We start from the raw sequence: 23,721 nt of genomic DNA, 5'->3' as shown, positions 1-23,721 counted from the left end.
ACACGCTTCGATTTTCAGTAGAAAACATAGCAAAGTCTAGATTCAGTCGCAAGCCTGGGAATAAGAAAACGGTGTAATTATGAGATTTTGACTTCAGCATAGTTACGTCAGAGAAGGGAAAGTACATTGATTAATCATCGGTGTCATTCATGGGGGCCAAGATTTAATTCTGGAGAGAGAAGACGTGTCAATCAACGAATGTGCCATACGCCATAAAATAGGAGATTGATTAAAAAACGAAAAATCATGCGACAAATCGTGTGCAAAAGTCGGTCCACAAAGCCAATTATCTTTCACGATTCCTCTCCCTCTGCTACGGGGGAGGCATTTAAATGAAAGAAAAGATTTCATTTCTAAGGTGTGATGCTTCATTTTCTGGTAAATACTGCTGATTAAGCTGTCTTTATACAGCTGCATACGCTCAATTAGGCATTGTTTGGTTCGCTATAAGTCATTATAAATCGCAACGTCTATTAATCACTCGCAGTTGTGTCCAAAGTTACATACACGATCGACTTTATCTTGATAAATGCTTCGTTCCTAACCACCTAATGAGATTAGAACCCTTTTTGAACACCTTCTCAGACGACTGCGCTCTATTTCCCACTCTTTCGTTCTCTTTTTCCACTTTTCCCTTACTTAAACACCAACAATAGAGTTCGGTTTAGGGACAATTTTGAATTACAAGAAGAAAAAAAAAATAGCTAGGACACTGTAGGATGGCTGACGAGATTCTTATCATATCGACGTACTCGAGATCATTAAACCCTTCATATTTTCAAAGTACACCTTTAGAGTAATGAATTGAATGAAATTATATTTTCATTGGACAGAAGGTGAAAGTATATTTATATAATTTTAAACAAAGGGTGAGTTGAGTCTCACATACTGCATCTTTACTTGACAAACGGGTAAAGTGTTTACAGTGAACATTGAGGAAACCTTACTGCAAGGCGACAGGATGACGCGTGAAATTTCCGTGCGTGAAGTCAGGGCACCCGAACAAAACGTTCAGTACCAAAGAAGTCGAAATAAAACACCACTGATGGTACGAAAGGGGCGTTGTAATCACATAATATGTTTCATCAGAAGACAAAATCGACGTAACATGTTTTCCACGAACGGCACCGATAGAAGATAATGTGTTTTCTGCTTCTTACTATCTCAACGCATAGAGATGTAAACAGAGCGGCTATGTGTATGTAGACATACACGCGAGGGTGGGAAAATGAGAGAAAAGAAGGACGGAGGAAAACTTTGGTATAGTGGAGGGTGGTCTGGACTCCAAAAAGGGGGTTCTGAGTTCGAATCTCCCAAAGGTGCGTACATTCTATGGAACATGGTGTTTGACTGATAAATGATGATAAAAGTAATGATAATGATAATAATGACAACAATGACAATAACAACAACAACAACTACAACAATAATGATAATGATAATAATAATAATAATAATAATTATTATTATTATTATTATTAATATTATTATTATTATCATTATTATTAATGTTATCATAATTATTATCATTATTATTGTCATAATAATAATAATAATAATAATAATAATTATTATTATTATTATTATTATTATTATTATTATCATTATTATTATTAATATTATCATCTATCATTATCATTATTATTCTCACTATTACTATTGTTTTTGTAGCTGTTTCACTATACTAGTACTTTACTTTACATTTAAAAAAAAATTGATATGAACGGTCTTCAGTTATGCATTCTATTACGGAAGGGAGGGAAATCCTGGTTGGGCAACAACATGTCACACATTCTGACACGGAAACAAATCACCACCACCAATGATATCAAACTTAAAGAAACAAAAAACTTTATTCTTCCCTCCACCTCAAACGGCATCGTCCCAGTCTTGTCTGGATCCATCTTTTTTCCCAACGTGGTCCGAATAGGCCACACCCACTTCGTACAAATTATGCATATTCATGACAATTCATTATCTAACTATTGTTTCATTTCCGCTGGTAAAAAGAGTAGGCCTAGGTAGTAAAGAATGAGTCGATGTGACTTTCTTACTCCGGTCAATCATGCGGTTAAGAATGCCCGTGACTGCTGTAGTTTGTTTGATGGCATGGTTCGTCATACTACTGCCCGAACTGCTCGCCTGACCCTCACGAGAACTATCGCCACTGTTGTCATCTGAGGGGCGGGAACTTTGGTCGGGAACTTGCAGCGTCGCCTCGGACTTTCGTCGCTGCATTCTGTGAACGAGGAAAAGAAACAGCAGCAACAACAGCAATAATAAAGGGTGGAGTTTTCCTCTGATGACCAGCTTGCTTGATCACAATATGTTGAAACACTTCTGAGCGTGTGTGTGTCTTTTTGTGTATTTGTGCGTTATGTGTGTTGTATGTATGCATCAATCTTAATTCTATGTGCATATAAATGCTGAAGCTCATTCTAATGTCAATAAAAACACAAATATCAGCCATCACTGTCAGTGTGTATTATGTTGTCATAATTACACGATCGTGTGCACGTAAACCTTCGTGAAGAAATTAAGGAAATTGACAGTTCGGCTAAACTTGAATTTTAGTCGGTGAACATTACCAAGGTATAAATACGCTACGTCTACTGTTTTAGAAAGGGACAGAACACGAAGCCAAGCATGACATTACATTGATCGTTTTGAAGAGTGAAACACATTTAGGGAACATATTGTGAGACAGGCAACTCAGTGAAGGCATGGGCCTGATGATGTATTGATGTACAGTCATTGCACACCACAGTCCCAATCAAGTCGATCGTCACAACTGAGTACCGTGTTGGCCTACATCTTGAGACCCCTGTCATTGTTACAATGGAACGAGAAACTTTTGCGCATACTTTCAGTTTGAAGTGTTGTTTCTCTTATTTTCATTGTATGCTCTCTTTCTTTTCTTTTCTTTTTTTACGATTGGACATTAATTACTCATCCCCTTTAAATGAATGTTTGATCTGACTTATCATCCTCGTCCGTATTCATTGAAATGTTTGGGAAAGACTTTTCAAAATATTTATTCGTCTTTTCAGCCGACTAATTGAGTTTTTACCTGAATCGTGACATTTCTAGATATTGGATGTGATTGTACGACTTCACAGTTAGCCTGGGTTATTTCCATAACACAATTAGCCGCAACGGGGACGCGTTGGGTGGGATAGCCTAGTTTAGCAAGCTGTAGACAAAACAAACGTGGCGTAGTGATTTCTTCTCGTTGAAGACATCATGTGGAAAGCACAGCCGAGATTAGAGCGGGCTCATGTTCAGTTTGTACTCTTGTATTACTTCTTGAAATGGATCCAAACGGAACGTAATCGTATATGTTTGTATGCCTTGTCTGTACATGCGTGTGCGTGAGGCGTGTGCGTATGCGAGCGTGCCTGCGCGGCTGTGTTTTCGCCGCGATCATAATAAACTGGGTAATAGTTGACTATAAAAAAACCTTAGCAAAGTGCGTCATTTTTCGTCCCCCCCCCCCCCCCATACCTAGGAATAAAGCGAAAACCGGAGTTCTTGTGAAGGTCAAGGGACAGCATTTTTATTACGCAGTTCCTGTTGTTAATGCCAGTGTTGTCCATTGATTTCATAAAGATCGAGAATGGATCTATTCGAACTTGAAAAAATATATGTACAGTGGTGTGTCACTGGAAGGGTATAAATGGCAACAGTTGCATGTGTGTCGTTTCAAATGAGTCCTATTTTCGCATTTCTCTCCTTACACATATTGTGATATCAAAATATAAAGCTAACAGATAACTATTTCGCGATGTTATTTGAATTAATGATCAAATGCTGATATTTTGTAGTAACGATGCAACAATGTTATGGGCAAGACAATGGATGGGATGATATTGACATGAAAAGTTCGCATGGAGCTCATAAGGGAACTCTATTCGTCCATGTCAAAAGCGTTATATATATTTCAAGAAATTATTTCACTCTCGTGCTTTTGCTACAGATTGAAATACAGCATTCATGTTCCCATTCTGGAAACAAAAACAGAAAGTGTCGAATTGCTAGCAGGAGGGAACGAAGAAATAGAAGAAGAATGAAAATAAGAGAGAGAGAGAGAAAGGAAAGATAAAGGTTCCTGATTCGCAGACGGAGTGTAGAGGATAAAAAGAAAAAGGAGTAGGACGAGCAGCAACAAAAAGAAGGAAAACGGACGGGGAAGAATTAAAAAGAATGAAAAAAAGGAAAGAGAAAGAAAAGATGAAGCTCCTGATTCGCATATACGGAGTGAAGAAGGGGGAAAAGGCAACGCAAACAGCTCTGGCAACGACTGTGTGGAATGGCGATGAATTACAGTGTAATATCAATTAAAGATTGTGGGAAGGGGTTTTCCGCGTCTCTGTTTATTTCGCTATAAACAGACGGATTGTCCGACAGCCGCTGAACCAAACACTGTGAGAGAGAACGTCCCAATGCCAACTAGGCCGTCTCAGCTGACGAGCGGGGAAATAGTAGTTAGGCGCGTTTATCAACTCTATCCGATGACGTATTGCCCCTCGACCCAGTAGGGCTGGATTCACTTGTATACATCATATTGAATAGCTGGGGACATCACAGTTAGGTATGGCTCCGTCTTTTTTTTTTTTTCTTTCTGGATTGATATCAATTTGTAGATGAACAGTCATTTCCTGAATCTTTGATTCAACAAACATCCAAATTACGCAGAGAAATTTGCAGAAGTCGTGGTCAGTCCAACCGTATTCGAACAACAAAGACAAAAATAGTTTCTGCCTAACGCGACTGTATTGATGATGTACTTGAACGTACACAATCGAGGATTTTACTGCAGTAAACAGACAAATAAGGACAGTCATAATTGCTGAGCTCACCTTGCCGCCTCCTTGTTCTTCTCCATCCGGTCTCTTCCATGCATTTCAAGGACCTTTTTTGCATCCGGGTATTCGACCAGAGCCTTTAGGTAAGGAAATGCATATAATGAATGGCACTGAATAAATACTGTAAGATGAAATTATTCATAAATGAATACCAGTCAGTACATATCATTTGAATTTGACCAGTCATGTAAACATAAATACAGATGGATGTACATAAATGAACACAGAGACGAGAACAGATACAGATAAAAGAAAAACAACACAAAATATCAATTCACTTTTTTTTTTTCGAAATACACGTGATGGCGACAAGTCTGCAGATAACCTAATTCAAATATGACTGATGAAGTCTTCAGTTCTCATTAAGACTACATTATCATGCCACATAATTATCTTTGAAGATTGAACTGTAAGATCTTATGAAAGTAGGGCTTATGCGGGTGTCCAAGATTCAAATGCTAATGGCCAAAGTGATGGAGGTATAGGCATCTGGATTACCATTGATCCCCGTTGACAATTAACTCCAGAATATTGTCATCCGTGATATTTCATTTTTGTCCAACCCTAACTTCCCGACATTAAAGGGCAAGTTCACCTTCATAGACATGTGGGTTGAGTGAATGCAGCAATATTAGTAGAACACATCATTGAGAGTTTGAGGAAAATCGGACAATCCGTTCAAAAGTTATGAATTTTTGAAGTTTCTGCTCACTCAAGGCTGGATGAGAAGACTACTATAGCTTATGATGTCACATGAGTACAACGATATAAAGAAAGAATAAAGAAAATTCAACATATTTTTACTTTTCTCGCATAACAAAAGAACACTTGACTTCTCTCTTTCAGAAGGCAGGGGGAATAATATTACCCTTAACATATGTCAGTAACAAGTTGAAGAAACGTGCACTTCATTCAAAAAGAAAAGTTTTGTAAAATTCTCTTTTTATTTTCTTTATATCGTTGTACGCCTATGACATCATACACTGTAGTAGTCTCCTCATCCAGCAGTGACTATGCAGATACTTTAAAAATTCATAACTTTTGAACGGATTGTCCGATTTTCCCCAAACTTTCACTGATGTGTTCTACTGATATTGTTGCATTTACTCAATCCACATGAATATGAAGGTGGACTTGTCCTTTAATATTCTTCACTTCTCCAGTAAACCCTTTGTGTGCTTTCAATGTCAATTGGCACAGAAAATCCCATAGTATTGTACACACTGTCCAAATCCTTGGAACGAAAGGGGTTAATAATACCTCCTCGGGTTCACCACTGATATTTTCACACGGGCATGACTGACTGTGTCCTTATATCTATGCTGACTTCCTGTAAAATCAAATCTTTGATATATTTCTTGCATCATTGGCATTGGACATCTAATACCTTTGACCCTGCATCGTCAGACCACGTGACCCACCTGCATGAGATCTTTCTTGGAGAGGCAGAGCAGCTCCGAGTAGCCCAGCGAGACCACGTCGGCCGTCCGCCGGTTCTGCCCCTCGTCTAGCTTCAGCAGGCTGATCTCACCGAAGTAGTTCCCCTCGGACAGAGTGGCGACTACCATCCTCTGTTGGCTCTCCAAATCCTGCACCACCACCTTAAAGGGATTGTACAGTTTTGGTTGAGACCTAATTTCAGGTTTCTAACATTTTTTGGTGAGATAATGAGAAACCTCTTATGAAATATGAAAGAGCATGTAATTCTATGAGGAATTCAACGTTTATTTGATGAAAATTGGTTTTGAAATGGCTGAGATATTAAAAAAAGAGCGATTCTAATAGAGTGTGGGACCCACACTTTATTACGATCGCTTTGTTTTACTTTGCTTTTGGATGTTTCATTCATTCCACACCCGATTTTCATCAAATAAACTTTGAATTCCTCTTAAAATGGTATGCTTTGTACTATATCATAAGTCTTTTCTTGGTATCTCGCTAAAAGTTAAAAGCCCAATTCTCATCTCCACCAATACTGTACTATCCCTTTAAACTTTTGACTTATGATTCATAATTTTATATTTTGCAAGATGGATTGACCAGAAGAAAAAACCCACAAATATTATACATTGATACAATAAGAAGAAAGTAATTGACCACAAATCACATCAGTGTAGAAAATATTACATATAAGGTGGTGTGATGCCTACGAACAATATTACTCATCCTTTGTAAACTACAAAAATGGCGCTACCATCGGGACGAATCAAATTTCGACGGGCTGAGGAAGTGGCGTGAACAAGGCTCAAATATACTTGGCCCATTTTGTTGTTGTCCCTGTCTTGTGGGATTCTATCTGTCACGTGGTACTTACATATCGTGGACGCTATTGTGAAATGCAATCAGGGAGGTGGCATTCCCACCTCCCTGATTATGCTGATACCCACACTTGACGCATTTTATCATAATGTCTCTCTACCAAGGAGGACGTGCCTTTTGCAGGCATTTGTTTGTTTGTTTGTTTGTTTGTTTGTTTGTTTGTTTTCCTGTTGGTAGCATCACCCAAAAGGCATGAAGCTAATTTTGTGAAGGTTTTAGAATACTGTATACGTAGGTCCATCGAGTTAAAAGGAACAGGTGATTAGTTTTGGCGATGCTGTGTGGACCATGATGCGGATCCAATATCTTCTTACAGGATGGGTGCAAAGTTCTATATGGCGTGAGTGACCCCTTGCGCTCTCCGAGTGCGACGGTATATAATACACGTTTTGTCTTGCGGCATAGATCACCGTGATATTAGGTCAGGACTGGTGTGGCAAAAGAAGGTTATAAAGAAGGAGGTGAAGAATAAAGGAGGAAGAAAAATGAAGCGTAAATATGAGGTGAAACAGAAAAATACAGAAAGTATAGACAAGAAAGAAAGATAAGACAAGGTAGAAAGATAGACGTGATAGATGAAGTTGAGGTGAAAGCAGAGAAGGATAAAAGCAAATGAATTGTAAACGGAAGAAAAAGATACTAAGTAGGCAGGCAGAGAGAGGGGATGGGGGAGATGGGGGATGGGGGGGGGGGAGATATTTCCCTAACATTATGAGTCATCGGTCTAATGCGTGAAGTGGACATACACTGACCACTGCTAACCTTGATGTTAATGTGAGTCTAGATGAACTTTCCGTTTTGCATTATACGCTTATAAGTGCACTATTTCGCACCTCAACAAAGAATGTTAAAAAAGCTACAACTATTTCTAAAATGATTTCACTCACGTCAAATTAAACCATTTTAACCTCGAATTCCTCTCCTTTCTCTCTCTCTCTCTCTCTTCTTGTATACTGTGTCAACTACATGTATTCGTCATATCATGAGACATGGACAGGATTTCGCGGAGAGTTCGATTCATTAGCGGCATCGAGTTTTTACGGATTGGAATCGAAAGATTTACTCAGGAGAGTTTAGCGGAGCCATAGTTCTTGGGGCTACTTCTCCGGATCTTCCAACCGATTAGACACACCCTAAACAACGGTTGTCCGTGGGTAAACCGATCCGGGGTAAGAGGGTCGTCCCGTGGGCGACGGAGGGCGCCTTATACTTGGCGCCTCGTTGATACGGAGATATGCAGGGGGCGGAGTAACTTAGCAAATGGCACGGAAAATCCCTAATTGATTGGACAAAATGTTTGAGATGAGGTAGAGTAGGAATGACCATCCTAGACTCCTCTCTAGTCGCTTCCGACCGTATTCGCGTGAACGAATGGAAGAAGGCGCATTGAATAATCTTTTCCCTCTGTGTGCCACAGTAACTTCCTGGTCATGGGGATGTGTGTGAAATGATATAGATAGGTACATAAGTGTGTGATAAATTTGTGCACATTAATATTGATTCATTGGCACAGAAGGGGGTAAATATCCATGTTTAATAAATTATTTTAGTTGCACCTTCGTACATCCAAACGATTAAAAAAAATAAGTGCATAGGTAAAGTAATTTATCAAGTAATCAAATGTAAAGAATCTGATAGAAACTCAAATCAAAACTGACTTCCCATCTCCTTCCACTTTTTTTTCTAATGGATGTAATGATAGACTTGTGTACAAGTATAGGCTATCCTATTGTGTTTATTTTTGTTTTGTTTGTGTGGACAAAATAAAAGAGCATAAGTTAATTCATGTGTTCGATTCTTATCTCTGACATTGATAACACTGAGTACTTTGACATAGTCATTTCAAATAAGGTATTGATTATGTTGGCTATGTATTATGCGCCTTTGTGATCAGGCTATTAACTGCAACAGGATAAGACTCAACAAATTAGTTTCATCCTGAAAGTGCACAATACCTTCAACAGACACAGGCCTTGACGCAATTAACATGTTTGAAAACACGAACCGGTCTGATATATCATGACCGTAAAATTCGACCATTGATTTAACAGTGCAATTTGTGTTCCATAATTAGCAGCCATCTCCGCTCTTGTATGGACGTGGCGGAGAAAATGTTTCGCATTTACGTCACGTGGAACAAAGAAATCTCTTCAAACAATCGTCTGCTCTGTCAGTTATGGCGCGAACAAAACGCTATTTTAATCCTCATTAAGGGGGCATCAATAGGTGACTTCTTATCATGGAGGCTGTAGGTTACATGATGGTTCGATTGTTGTGCAAAAAAAGAACAAAATAATATACGTGAGAGAAGGCTTGAGTGTCGTCTGCCTGTCGAGGCTGGTGAGATAGCGGGCTCGTCGCCAGCAGACGACGCTGAGTCGCCGCTTGTAGGCCGGGGAGGTCTGACTACATCCACCTTCATTTGTTCCGCTGAATAGGCGCTGGATATCTTACATCCGCGCGTATGCTATCATCCTACAACCACAGGGTAAGCTTATCGGACTCGCGGATAATACGTTGAGTATATAATTGAAAAACTACGGCTGGCAGTCTACAAAAACGGACGAAACCGAAACCGAGTCTGATTCAAAGTCATCGGGTTCTGGTTACAGAGATGTTGTTGTACATCGAATTTCAGTTCTCCTCTCCTACTAAAGGAGGACCTTGGGTGTTTGCGTGATTGGGTGCGTGCTCGACTCGAGTGGGAGGGTGTATGTGACGACGAACATCTTGTTGTTTGTTTTCCAGTGTTGTAAACAACGCTCTCATGTCTCGGTGTCGTCATCATAAAACACTGGCAAACATGGGGCGTTGTTAGTTTGCAGGCACAAACCCTTGTTGGTCGTATAGGAGTCTGCATGCGCCGAGACTAATACACGCACCACTACACTGCAGCCTCTCCCAACAAGGAAGCTACAACACAGGGCCTATGGGACAGTGCCGAAGTGGTGCATATAGTAGTCTTGATGCAGACTCCTTTACGACCAACAAGGGTTTGTGCCTGCAAACTAGGGCGTTGTAGCCAGTTAGTGTCGGCTTTCAGACAGGCAGATGCATATGACCAAGTGTTACCATAGTTTGGTGAAGTTTATGATCGGGATCGCATGAACGGTACCAAGTGCGTTCGCCACGAAAACGACAAAAAAATGACGGTCTTTGACTCATTCAGACCTCTGACATTTGATGTAAACTTCTCATTCTGGAGATTTATTGAGCAGTTATTCTGATTTCAGTTTTAGAAACTACACAGAAAAAGTTATCGAAATATAGGACATAATCGAAAGTTTAAAACCAAAGACCCTAATCTATAAACGCACTTTGCTGCCAACAGTGATTGCATGGCAATAGCTCGGCAAACAATCAGCCAGGAATCTACTGGCAGTCACTGTGGTGACTGAAATAATAATTATTGAAACTTGTAATTAGTAACATTTCATGTAACACATCCTACATAGCTATTGGCGTGATCATTCATCGTCCGAATTTGGAACTAATGTAGAAAATAAAGTCAGATCAATCTCACAAAGAAGTAATCAGAATAATCTTAGACTCATAATTAGTTGTATACTTGCAATTGTATTGCTGAGATGTAAATGATCTCCAACCCCAATCCTTGTAATACACTTAAATCACTTGAAGGGCTTACAACGGGAAAATGCCGCACACACTTTTATTCTCATCGCCAATCCATACCAGGGAGTGGGATACCAAATTCAATCATCATTTAGACACCAGCTGCCACTTGCCAATAGACATGCTCAAACATTAAATTGAAGAGTCTGAATGCAAGAACATAGTATACAAATGTAATTTTCAATTCTTTAAAAGTCCATCAAAATAGAGAAAATTAAATATTTTCAATGATACAGCACTCGTTACATAACAAGTATTGTTTGAAGATTATTGCAATTATATCCCAAACATCTTTTTTTTTTTCAGCAGCTTCAATTACAAATATCTCAAATTGATAAAAGTGTATGAATCTGTTTCGTATGTGCGCTTAAACTCTTCAGTTGGTTCATTCTTCTGTCATGCCATTCTCGATTTGTTTGTATACAATGTTATTGGGATTTTTGAATGGTGAGAATAAGAGATTGACAACCACTGCAGACTTTACGGACTCACCTGCACGTGGCCGTGGTTGATGATGTACATCTCTCGCCCGATCTCCCCTCTGCGACAGATGAAGTCCCCAGGAGAGAAAATCTGCGATCGCAACTTGAGGACCAGCTCGCATAAAAGGCCCTGTTCGCAGTCTTCGAAGATCTTCACCTGTAGGGGGGAGGCGGCGCCGGCGGCGGTGTTGGTGTTGGTGTTGTTGGTGTTGTTGTTGTTGTTGTTGTTGTTGTTGTTGTTGTTGTTGTTGTTGTTGGTGGTGGTGGTGGTGGTGGTGTTGGTGGTGTTGTTGTTGGTGGTGGTGTTGGTGGTTGTGTTGGTGGTGGTGTTGTTGGTGGTGGTGTTGGTGGTGTTGGTGTTGTTGGTGGTGGTGTTGGTGGTGTTGGTGGTGTTAGTGGTAGTGTTAGTGGTGGTGGTGGAGAAGGAGGAGGAAGGAGCAGGAAGTGGTGATGATAGTCATTGATGATGGGGAGAAATATTGCTAAGACTGAAATACTACCGATAACAAGCAATGAAGAAAAACATTCTAAAATCATCTTAATATAATACCTACAAATCTGACCACCACGACGACTGATGCTGATGATGACGACGATGATGTTTGTGAAGTTGCGTGGTTGTGGTGGCAAATACAAGAAATGAAGAGCATACTACTAGTATTCAGTATCGCATTTGTGTATTTCATTTCACAGTTCCGAGTTTGAACAGCTACAGCGATATGTTGATGAATGATAAACATCATGAACAATCTTGTTTTCACTGTCGGTATCATAATCATCATCACAATTATGCTACTCAGCATGAACTTTATCGTCTACTTTAACATCTACAAAAAAAGAGAGTGAATAAAACATTACCATTTTTATCTTTTTCTTTTTATGAAAAGAATCCATAAAATGTTTAGTGGTCGGGATCTAAGGTGTCACATTGCTTTGCCTTTGAGCACTGGAAATTTGCTGCAGAAATAGTCTTTGACGTAGAGAAGAAACTCATAAAGTCATAAGAAAGTGGCATAGATTTTGTCATGGTAGATATATGGTCAATATGGCCATTTTACTGAAAGTAATCAAACAAATTAGAGATGTAGGCTACTCTGACGCTGAGGGAGAGACTATCAGGTGAGATGTTCAAGGGATGGTTGAGATACGCATGCTCATCGTAGAGGGCGCATATCCTCTACTACACAACCACTGTACCTTTTTCAAGGTTTCGAGGTGAACATGGATGGCTATCTCGGCCCGGAGTCTCGGTGGAAGTATATCTAGAAAAGTTTGGTCATCAAGTGCTTGTGTCCTATGACAGAGAAGGATAAAATGAAAAATAATGAGAAATACATAAAAGAGAGATAGAGAAAGAAGGGTGAGGGGAAGTATTCATACGTACTCTAAATGAACTCGAACTCACATTTTGACTGACACTCATGGTGAAGTTTTAACAGTTTAAATGACTAAACAAAATTTGAACCGAATTGGTGAAGAACAAGGAATTCACAGTTTCTTATCTTATTTTTCAAGATACAGGGCAACATGTAGGGACAACTGTCTATTGTAGACAACTCTTCGCCTATTTCTTCCAGAACTCTTCATCGCATTGATATTTCTGCCGATTCATTCGTTTTCACGGTGAAACTTCGTATTACGTCAAGAATACATTAATTTGTTTGCACAGTATTGTAGAAGATCATGTAGACTGTTCTGTCCTAGTTTATAAAACACTACAAGCTTTCTTTTTTCTTCTTTTTTTTCTTTTTGTCAACCTTATCTGCTCTTTATGAGGTCACGTATCATCAATATTGGGGGTCATGACACTCACCTACTCCAAGCGTAGTCTGACCATTTTTTGACTCGGTCCTGTAAGTGTTCTGGAACTCGGCGGTGATTCATATAAAACTTGATCGCATCCATTCTATAGAATGTAGAATGGAAAAAAGGTACATATTGGTCTTCATATTTGAAGCACATTTTATGCATTAGATTTGCGACAAGCTTGAAAACGGGTACTACAGATAGAAGTTTGTAAATACTAATAAGGCGTTTGTGAGCTAAATACAAACCAATACAGTGTAACAACCTCAAATGACAGCAGATTTGGTGACAACGTTGGACTGGAAGTTATATAAAAATAGTGATTGCTTTGCAGATATAAGAAATGGAAATATAAGACAGTTCCTCTTGCACGGCAGTTTTATCAATGACAAACGCACTGTCGATGGAATTAAAAAAAAAAACTCGCCATTCCTCCGGGGTTTTTTTTCCCGCGTTCTAAAAGGAAAAGCAATTTGTTTGTGTCCAAACAGTGTAATAAAAGTATGTACAGCAGCTACATATCTATCAACATTTGCAAAAACACTTCTGTCCATCTATATTATCTGTCTACCTATCAGTCTATCTATTTACCTATCTATGTATTTATTCATCTATCTATTTATCTACACGGTGTATGTATCTATCTCTGATGATAGAGAGAGATGGACACACAGAACAACGTACCTTGCTTATATTGTGTCCAACAAGTCGCAGGAGAATTAGTTAGGACAGATAATGATGCATTCCGACCGTTGTTTTTTGTTTTGTTTGTTTGATCGTTTTTCGTTTTGCTTGTTTTTTAAAAGAAACCACAAATCCCAGTTAACTTTTACTATAAGGTATACAAGGGACTTTCCTCCCAGGAACATCACGGAAACGGGAAAATATGGCGACAGCGGGACTTTCATACTTAGCCGTGAATTCCTGTCTGGATGCATTCATATTGCTGATCACGTCACCCACGTTCCCGACCACGGCAGCAAATAGGAACACGCCTATGAGGAACGTGATCCCCGTGAAGACATACTCCTGTATGGAGACAGAGAAAAAGACAGTGAGAGAAAGATACAATGGGGGAGAAATATAGGGAATGAAATTTGATCTTACTGAGCTACGAGAATAGACTGGTAGGCAGGTGGATGATTAAATCGATAGAAAGATGCACTGATAAAATTAGGAGAGACATTGATTCAATATGAATGCAATTCAATTTGATAGAAATACAGACTACACCACAGAGGATGTAGATAATAAGGTAGATAATAATGAAGAAAACTAGATAATAAGATAATTCATAGCAGTCAACTAGATTGGTAAAAGATAATTATAGATGAATAGTCGGACTAACAGGAGGACAACGTTAAATGGATAATCAGGCAGATTGGCAATACCGCGTCTACTGTCTTTCAACAAGAGAGGGAGACAAACCGAAGAAAAAACGGTGGCAGCCAAAGAGGGCGTCAAATCAGAAGCTCAGATTTACTGCATTGAGTACAATGTCCATTTAACTGATTTCCCCTCTCGTAATTTATCGGGCGCAGAGTGTGCTGACAAGAATACTACGTTGTAAATATTTCCTCTAGGATCAAGTTTCGGAGCTCTACTTGAAATCAGAGGGAAAATTAATTGCTGTGGATGCGTCAGAGGCAGATAACTTACTATGTTAGTGACTGGATTCGCTGTCCCTCCGATGGTAGTCAAAGTCACGGCAGACCAATACATTATTTTAATGTATTTGCTGAGTAAAGATGAACAAAAAGGTTGAAATACATTAAGTTAATTGACACATTGCTCACTTTTCCACTCTTTGTACTACGTCATAAGTAAAAAAAAATATTCTGACGTCAAGGGACATTTTACGGTACTGTGCCAAGTCATGTTTGACGTGATTGCTTTTAAAAATTACATCTTCAAACAAAAACAAAAAAAGGTTAAATTAGGTCTTTCTTTGTTTCCTAACAAATTAATGTTAGTTTGCACTTCCCCATTATTTATCATTCTTAAATTAAACAGCGGGACATCTTTAAATATATTAGAGTAGCATACGTCATACGGTGTGAAGGATGAACAAGCTTAGCCATGCCTTTTTGGTTGTCTCTTCTACGTTCGTTGTCTCGGTTATGCTATATCGGGACAAGACGAGACATTGTATCATTTAATTTATCAACACACGCCTCTCCAAAATTCCTTGCACTGTCTCATGTCGTCTTAAACAATCAAGGGAATACCACAAATCATCAATCTTTTTACCTGTGTTCTTTTTAGACAAATCATGATTAGTATACTAGTAACTAACGATATTAATCGGTACGTTAAAAAAACTGTCAAAGCTGGTCAATAGCATTATGATACTATTTTCTGACATAATGACGTTACATGAATTGATATTGTTCGATAAGATGTGATTTGTCAAATATCATCCTGCCTTTCCAAGTTGGTTATGTGTGTGTGTGTGTATGTGTGTGTGTGTGTGTGTGTGTGTGTGCGTGTATGTGTGCGTGTGTGTGTCTTCGTGAGACCTTCTTCTTGTAATCTGATTTTCATCTCAGAATGAAATATTGGGATTAAAAAAAAAAAAGGTAACTTATACTCGACATGTCTTGCTCAACACTTGTCATATTTCATGACTCATAAGTTCCTGTCTTTTTTCCGCTATGTTGATTGTTAAATCCCTCTTTTATGACGCCACGTGGCAAAGCTTAACCAAAAGCTGTAACATCATGAAAAAAATATACACGGCTTACCTCATGAAATCTTCTTCGGTGGTGTTGAGAGGGTAGACCCAAGCATTGTAGCCAAATCCTTCAAGCTGGCACAAAGAGAAACCAGAAATGCGGTTAAGAGAGAGAGAGAGAAAAAAAAAAGACAGTTTTCGTGGAAGTGATTAATTTTACAAACAACGATGATGTCAGGTATTAAAGCAACCACATTTGAATTTATTCGTTGTAATCTTACACTAATTTTTTTTAACAAGTTCTCGAATTCACCTATAATTCCCAATAACCTGATAACAGTACATCTGATATATCACGAGATATGAGCTGAACAAACGCACTTGAGATGATGACGTCACTGACATCCGAGAACCAAATTAATTCCATCTGTCACGCTGTTAAAAGGTACTCATCCAATCATCAACCTGATAACACAAATTATGGACAGAAAGCGGGCACAGATCTGGCGTCGTATATACTGTAGTCTTTGGAGGTAAATGTCAGTCATCAGGAGCGAGTAATGATGAAGTCGAGGTGAATATGTATTTACAAAACGGGGGCCCCCATTTCATATAATACTGGTAGAACCCATGTAGTCATCCTGCAGATCTGACCTTATTGGGAATTCCTGTCAGTTGTGAGCGTTATTCAAATAATATATCATCAACTCTACACGCTGGGAAAGATATACAAGCACACATAACTGCTAATGACTAATGCACGGTCAATGAAACAAATCTCGGCTGTATGATTAAATTGCATTGACATCTTCTTGTAGGCTCTTTTCTTAGAAGCGTGTTTTCTACACCTGTCAACCTCGTATTGAAGATATCAATATCTTCGATAAGATCCCAATATAGGACGCTCATTTTGCATTGTAAATAAACGGGATGTAGAAATATCATCGGCTATCAATCAGTAAATAATGGTCAGAGAAGGGGGAAAGATAGGAAAGGAGGGAGAGAGAATCAAAAAGTAGTCATAATCTAGAATCTTCGTTGTTTGATCCCAATTAAAAGACGAAAACTTTACTTGACATTTTGTAAGCGTTTATTGGTTGCAAAATGTGCGTTTCATCGCAACACTGCTGATGTAATCGTATTACTTTCTCTTATGTTCTCATCTCCATGAATGTTAAGAAAATCAAGAGTCAATTTTTCTTTAACTCATGAGAAAACTTGTTCTGCTCTCCTACAGAAGGGCTATACAGCATAAGCATAGCTAGTTTTGCTTGCAGCCTTTACACATGATACATACTAATGAGTATGTAAAAGAGCCATATAATAGTGTGCAAAACTCCTTTTATGCTTAAAGGGATCGTATAGTTTTGGTTGAGACCTAATATCACGTTTCTAACATTTTTTGGTGAGATTATGAGACATCTCATAGGAAATATGAAGGAGCATGTAATTCCAAGAGGAATTCAACGTTTGTTTGATGAAAATTGGTTTTGAAATGGCTGAAATATCCAAAACAGAGCGATTCTAGTAAAGTGTGGGACCCACACTTTATTACGATCGCTTTGTTTTACTTTGTTTATGGATGTTTCAGTCATTCCAAACCTGATTTTCATCGAATAAACTTTGAATTCCTCTTAAAATGATATCCTCTGTATTATTTCGTAAGTGCTTTTTTGGTATCTCACAAAAAGTTAAAAGCCCAATTCTCATCTCCACCAATACTGTACCCTCCCTTTAATAATAATCAACTGTTAAGTGAAAAATGGTGCTTTGAGTCTTGATTGAAGAGCGAACAGTTAGTGACTTCCTGATTTCTGATGGAAAATATTATTCCACAGTTTAGGAGCTGCATGAGCAAATGCTCTGTCTCCTAATGTTCTTTTTGTTTTTCATCGTGTGATTTGTTGAAGAAGAGTGTCTTAAGAACTACGCAGGTTTTGAGAGCGTTGGTGGATTATGTACTATATATATATATACTTTCTACTATCTTGTGCCCTGGGCTGCTTTACTCTAAATCGTATCTGACAGCAGTAGCAGATAACACTACTGGTTACATAATATTATGGAAAACCTTAGAAATTTGAGAAAAAACTACATTGTCATGCAAACTTGGTCTACATGTGTCTACTCTCCACCTCCTACAGTACATCTTGTGGGTTCAATTAGTGATAAAACTTGCCATCACTTTTGTTGAGCTCACACATTATTTTGTATACCAGTGCTTAGCTGGACCATCTTTATACGAGTTAGTGTTTGATTTACATATATCTCTTACTTTGTATTTTCATAGCGCTTTGAGGTCAGTGCCTTTCCCGGCGTGCTTGTGTGCTCGCCTTTGCATCTTCTCTGATGAGTATGCAAATAAACATTAGATATTTTACGACTGAGCGATATGTCGCTGCGACTACAACGGTGACCATGACAACGGAAAACAGGCAAATAACCACTGACGCAAATTTACGCACGCGCAGACTAATGCGTAAGCCTACGTAGACACATTTGTGCTTTCGTTATATGCATCAACGACAATTCAACTTGTTTCTTCCTGTTTTAGCTATAAAACTCAGACAGTGTGGCGACGACTTAAGAAGGAAAGATAAAAGGAAATATAAAAAATAACATACACCGACAAGACACTGATTTACACTCTTTACTCGCTAACTACTTTTCTCCATGACATTATAATACATCCTAATCAATGCGCATTCATCATATTGCAAAGTTATGAAGAATCGTCAACGTTTGACGTCTTTTTCAGGTATCATAATGGCACGCACACAGTGTCACAGGCATTTTGTGACATCAAGATAGGTTGCTTCAGTGTAAGGACGAACATGTCATATGCGGTGCGGTCGTCCTCGAACTGTACAAAACAACTGACCGCCCTCAACAGAAACCAATAATATGTATTTGGGCTCTCGCGATATTCCACTCTGTCCTACCCCTCCCTCCCTCCTCCTCAAGCAGCTAGAAACTGTGATAAGCAGGGCAATATTGAGGTCATGTGGCACTGAAGGCGTGAGAGATGTAACTGCATGATATCGCTGTCTGATCGCATTCTGTGCAGACATCGCCAAAACACATTGGATACTGGTGCCCCAACGACACGTGGGTATTCATCACCGCCGCCATTCGATACACTCGACGATTTATGCGCGAGATTTCTCGCTGCTCTAGTCTCAATTTGATATCATGACAAACAACGATTAATTATCACCCTCTATAAGTTTGAAAACGTCAATAATCATTAACTACGTGAAGTTAATATCTCAACAATCATGACAGGCTGAAAGTAATAGATACGCATTGTATGATTTTGGTTCTAAGAATATTACTAATCGTAATTGGAGCATTTGAGAATATTAATCTATACGCGTCTGGCTCAGCACAATTAAAAGCTTCTTTTTTTTTCAAGGTTCCAAGGCAATTCGTAAATCAGCAACGTTTACATTCTGTGATTCATTTTGTGAAAGCTGATGAAAAAAAAAACAGCGCCTCACCCCCCCCCCCCCCCCACCTACTTCAAGCACGGTGATGGCGAGCCGTAATAACTCACATCTACTTAAGATATGAACGTCGTCCTCACATGACATGTTAATAAAGCCGAAGCGCTGTGAAAACGGGGAAAGGGGTGGGGGTGAGAGGCTAGAGACTCGATGTAGGGAACGAAAGTATATTTAAAGAAATTATAGAGACAGATCATCTCTTCTATAAGAAAGTCTGAACAGTAAACAATACTTGCAGACATCAGAAACCGGAGAACACAGCCTAACACGATGTTATTTTTCTTTAAAGGAATATTATGTGAATAAGCTAGCTATAGCAATAGATAATGAGATACGAAATCGTAAATCAATTAGGCTTTTTTTTTTAGAAATACGGAGAAAACACTTAACAGTAACGCAACTAAAAAAACAAAACAAAAAAGAAGATAATAGAAGTGTAATTTACGTCATACGGTGAGAGATATTTGATTTATTGGAATGGAATCATGATTATTTTCATTCAATTTGTCTCTGCTATTTTTGAAATGGAAATAACTACATGCGTCGGCCTTGAGGGAGTCAGGAAAGCAATCCTATTTGAATATGAATTTAAGAACGGCTTGGTCGTTGATTCTATTTCGCTTCCCGCCAATTTACCCCCAGGCATGCCAGGCGGATATAAATTACTAAGCCGGTTACTGTCGGGACGGCTTAGGTCACGTGCCAGGTTTGTCATGGATCATGTGACAAAGGCGTCAGCTTTAATAAAGCCTGCCGAGTCACATGAGCAACCACTGAATAAAGATGCGTCTCGCTTGACCAAGGAGGATTTCGGGAAGCCTTCGGAAGATGATCCCGCCATTTGATCGATCAATCAGCGCTTCCAGAACACTTCACTGCAGTCTGAAACCATGCTTGTGTATAGTTTTGGTCGGGGTTCCTCCATCGTGTATAGCCTGTGCTGTAGCGATTTTGTTTTTATTTTATCGCTGCATTTGAGGTAGGGCAGCTAGCTTTTTTTTTCATAATGCCCAGAGATTAGCCACTATCTGATAAGATTTCATTCAAATCCGCCGCGGTCTCCAATAAGTTTTCGGGGTACAGGAAATTCGTTTCAGCCTTATCTATACTGTCCTGGACATCAAATAGGCATAATTCTTCTTTGGCACGTGACGTTCAACTTATACCTGTACTTTCTCTAACAATAATGGCGCACGCAAACCTTATTCAACTGAACTGTATTCGATATTCAAATATTGTCAGCTCATGTCACAATTTAACACCAGGCATTGCCAGGAGTAATTAGTTTGCTACGGAACAATGGACAAAAACTGTTGCCTCAAATCGCAGTCATGAGAACACTGGTGATAAACCGACATTTCCTCAATATATTGATAAAGATTGAAAAAGGTGTTATTGTGTATTGTAACGTTTGATGCATGGCGACAAAAAAAAAACAAAAAAAAAGTCTAGTCACTTCTACTCTCTGAAGACAAAATCAAACAAGCGAACTTTCAAACTAACAAACAACGCAAAAACATTCTATCACGAAAACACTGTACAGACTCGATCTCTCCACATGAGAACACTCGGAATTCATGAATTCATTTCAACCACCACAGCAGCACTACATGGTAGAGGCGAGGCTATTCGCCTGACACTAACAACGCACAGTCAGTCCGCAGCGTGAGCGAAAACGCACGTATTTATTCAAGTCGTATGCACGGCTGAGCGGTGCTTGCATACGTAATGAGCAGATACATGGTCATGAATAAATCCGTGTAGAACGAGTATTTCCCGTCAGTTTTCGACACTTTTAGTATCGACTGAAAGAGAAAACATAAGCAAATATGCTCATGATCAAAATAAACGGAAAAGAAGAATAAAGAATATCAAAATCCCTCTCGAAGTTCGGTATTGTATTCAAAAATATTCCTTCACGTTTGACGCCAAAAAATTAACCTGAAATTTTTCATGCCCCTCTAAAATATGGTGAAGACTATGTCCGCTAAGGTATATAGTATCACAATAAGGGCACGTTTTCCCATCTTCATTTCAATACGGGTCAGGAACTAGCAAAATTCAGAGACATGTCTAGCGTCGAGTTTAAAAAGATTATCCTCGCATTCGCACCGGAATTCCGGGTCTGTGATTGGTCGAAATCTGTCGCAAGACGCGGCGTGTCGCATTGCGTAGTATCCATTGGCTGCTGACTCAATGCTGTGAGTTTTAAATGTTAGGTTCCAGATTGTGATCGAATTTTCACTCTCTGTACAAAACTTGAACTTTACACAGGAACCAATGATGTGTATGTGAGTGTGCACTTACAATGACCCTGAACAATGGACCTGGCTGCCACCTGTCCCGAGCTCTGCTGCAAGGCACATGAATGCTTAATCAATTATTCATGTGGATTGCCCCGAGCACTGCTAGTCTGAATTCTTGACACAGGGTGAAATGCATGCACATGAAAGAAGTAAGCACATGTTTCCATGTGCTTGCACACACCACATTTCAGAATGAACAAAGACTAGCTGCGATAGTGGAATTCCTCATGAAACATTCCAATCCTGGCCATTGTCCACGACCATTGTCTGGGTATCAACAACACATTCCACGCATGTTCATTCACTACCCCACTTCCAGTAAGAAAACATAATTTGCCTTGTTTTCAACAGGAAAATTCACAACCTTAAAAATGGTGCCCCTCTTCGTTTTTTAATTGATCATACTCGCTCAAGTTTCACGATTGTGAAATCGAAGAAATTACGGAGATCTATTTTCAATACCAGTCAGGAACTAGCAAAACATCAAACTATGATCGAAAAGCTTCTTGAACATTGGCAAAATAATCGTTTACTTTGATGCTAAAATGGACTACTATATTGACATCAAAAATAGGGAAATTAGGTATCAAATTAATGAGCATAATCAGCTCTATAACTTACCCAACCATCCTGGGTCAAACAATGCACTGTGAAAGCTATGAAAGTTGTTATTGCGACCTCTGCAAAAACTCTCGCAAAGTATCGCGAAATCTCGTCAGTCTCAAGGGCACAAACTGCGTAAACGTGATTCTGAATAAAATTGTCGTTCGTGCCTCATTATCGCACACGCTGCGGACTGACTGCGCAATGCTGCATAAAATCTGCCACTTTGTTTATGGGTCCCTTCACACTAGAACGAAAGCCCAACGAATGCCCAACGAATCCGAAAACATGAAGACACGTTCGTATCATTGCCGATACAAGAATAGTTCTTTGAACATGTTTGACATTCTTTCTATTCATTAACTATTCGTAGGGATTCACAGAGATACTCTGGAGCCGATTTTCAATTTTGAACAAGTCCCAAATCTCCAGCGTATCTCTGCGAATTCCTACGAGTAGCTAATAATTACAAAGAACATGTTACGGACGATAGTATTAGCAACAGATGCGAACGTATCTTCAAATCATCGAATTTGTTGGCATTCGTTGGGCATTCGCCCAAGTGTAACGCAGCCCTAAGTCCTCTGTCCACCGAATTCATCATGTCGATATGATTTTCGACCCTTACACTTAACCCTATAAAGCCCAAGGGTGGGGGGGGGGGGGGGCACATTGTGCCCCCCTACCAGATATTCGTTTGCCACTCCTTCGTCCTTAATCCGATTTCAACCAAATTTGGTGACTTTTCCTAAAATCTTATTGCAAACATTTTGATATATAATTTAGCTATATTTTATGTTGCTGGTTGCCATGGCAACCATAAACTGACAACCATGTCAGTCAGATTTTGCATATTTTTTCTGTTCCCATTTCATTTAACAGCATTACAGTGTATGAAATGGGTGTTTCTTGGCTGAAATTTGTTGAAGAAGCAAAATTTGAAGTAATCATGGTCCTGGAAAGTTTTTCTTATTATTTCCTTTGTTTTTTATGTGACAAAGGCATAAAACAATAGATACAATAGAGATAACTGAAAACAATAATATTTTCTACAGATTGCCCTTATATTTTGAGTTATTTTGATTCCTTCACCCAAGCTATGCCTCTAATATCATTAGTTTATCATATTTTCAATTTGCAATCTCAAAATTCCACTATTATGCAAATATGAAATGTCATAACTATACATGTACCCATCCCAAACATTTCATCTCAGGTCTCATAATGTATCACTATGTTGATATGAATAGCACCCCATGTGGTGACCTTGAGAAATTTCAAACATAACAAATAATAAAATTCCACTTGCTTATCATTTGTGGCAAATATGAAAATGATTGGTCTATAATAAGACATATATAATGGGGATAAAGAAATTATACCGAAAAATCATGTTTTTTAGCATATTTCCTATGTATTTCTTTATATTTTTGTAAATAGCGCCCTCCATGGGTGACCTTGTGAAAATTCAAATGTACGGTCATGTAGAGTATGAGTTACTCTACCTGCGTGCCAAATATGACGATG

At 38.9% G+C, this 23,721-nt stretch overlaps 1 protein-coding gene across 1 annotated transcript in view; it reads right to left on the bottom strand.

Annotated features, from left to right (window-relative positions):
* Window positions 1-23,721, bottom strand: part of LOC139733243 (cyclic nucleotide-gated channel alpha-3-like) — a 42,646-nt gene that overhangs the window by 4,892 nt on the left and 14,033 nt on the right. Inside the window, exons 8-16 of the mRNA XM_071644083.1 lie at window positions 15,850-15,914; window positions 14,765-14,843; window positions 14,016-14,134; window positions 13,113-13,205; window positions 12,497-12,593; window positions 11,310-11,456; window positions 6,287-6,466; window positions 4,860-4,942; window positions 2,055-2,239 (exon numbers count right to left, since the gene is read on the bottom strand). Of these exons, the coding sequence (XP_071500184.1) occupies window positions 2,055-2,239; window positions 4,860-4,942; window positions 6,287-6,466; window positions 11,310-11,456; window positions 12,497-12,593; window positions 13,113-13,205; window positions 14,016-14,134; window positions 14,765-14,843; window positions 15,850-15,914 (1,048 nt within the window). The remainder of the gene's footprint in view (window positions 1-2,054; window positions 2,240-4,859; window positions 4,943-6,286; window positions 6,467-11,309; window positions 11,457-12,496; window positions 12,594-13,112; window positions 13,206-14,015; window positions 14,135-14,764; window positions 14,844-15,849; window positions 15,915-23,721) is intronic.

Source organism: Diadema antillarum, unplaced genomic scaffold, assembly GCF_040938485.1.
Source record: "Diadema antillarum isolate AM-2024a unplaced genomic scaffold, OU_Dant_1.0 seq00000463_RagTag, whole genome shotgun sequence".
In the NCBI taxonomy this organism is placed as follows: Eukaryota; Metazoa; Echinodermata; class Echinoidea; order Diadematoida; family Diadematidae; genus Diadema; species Diadema antillarum.
Note: the sequence above shows the minus strand (reverse complement) of the source record. Positions and strands in the feature narration are given on the sequence as shown.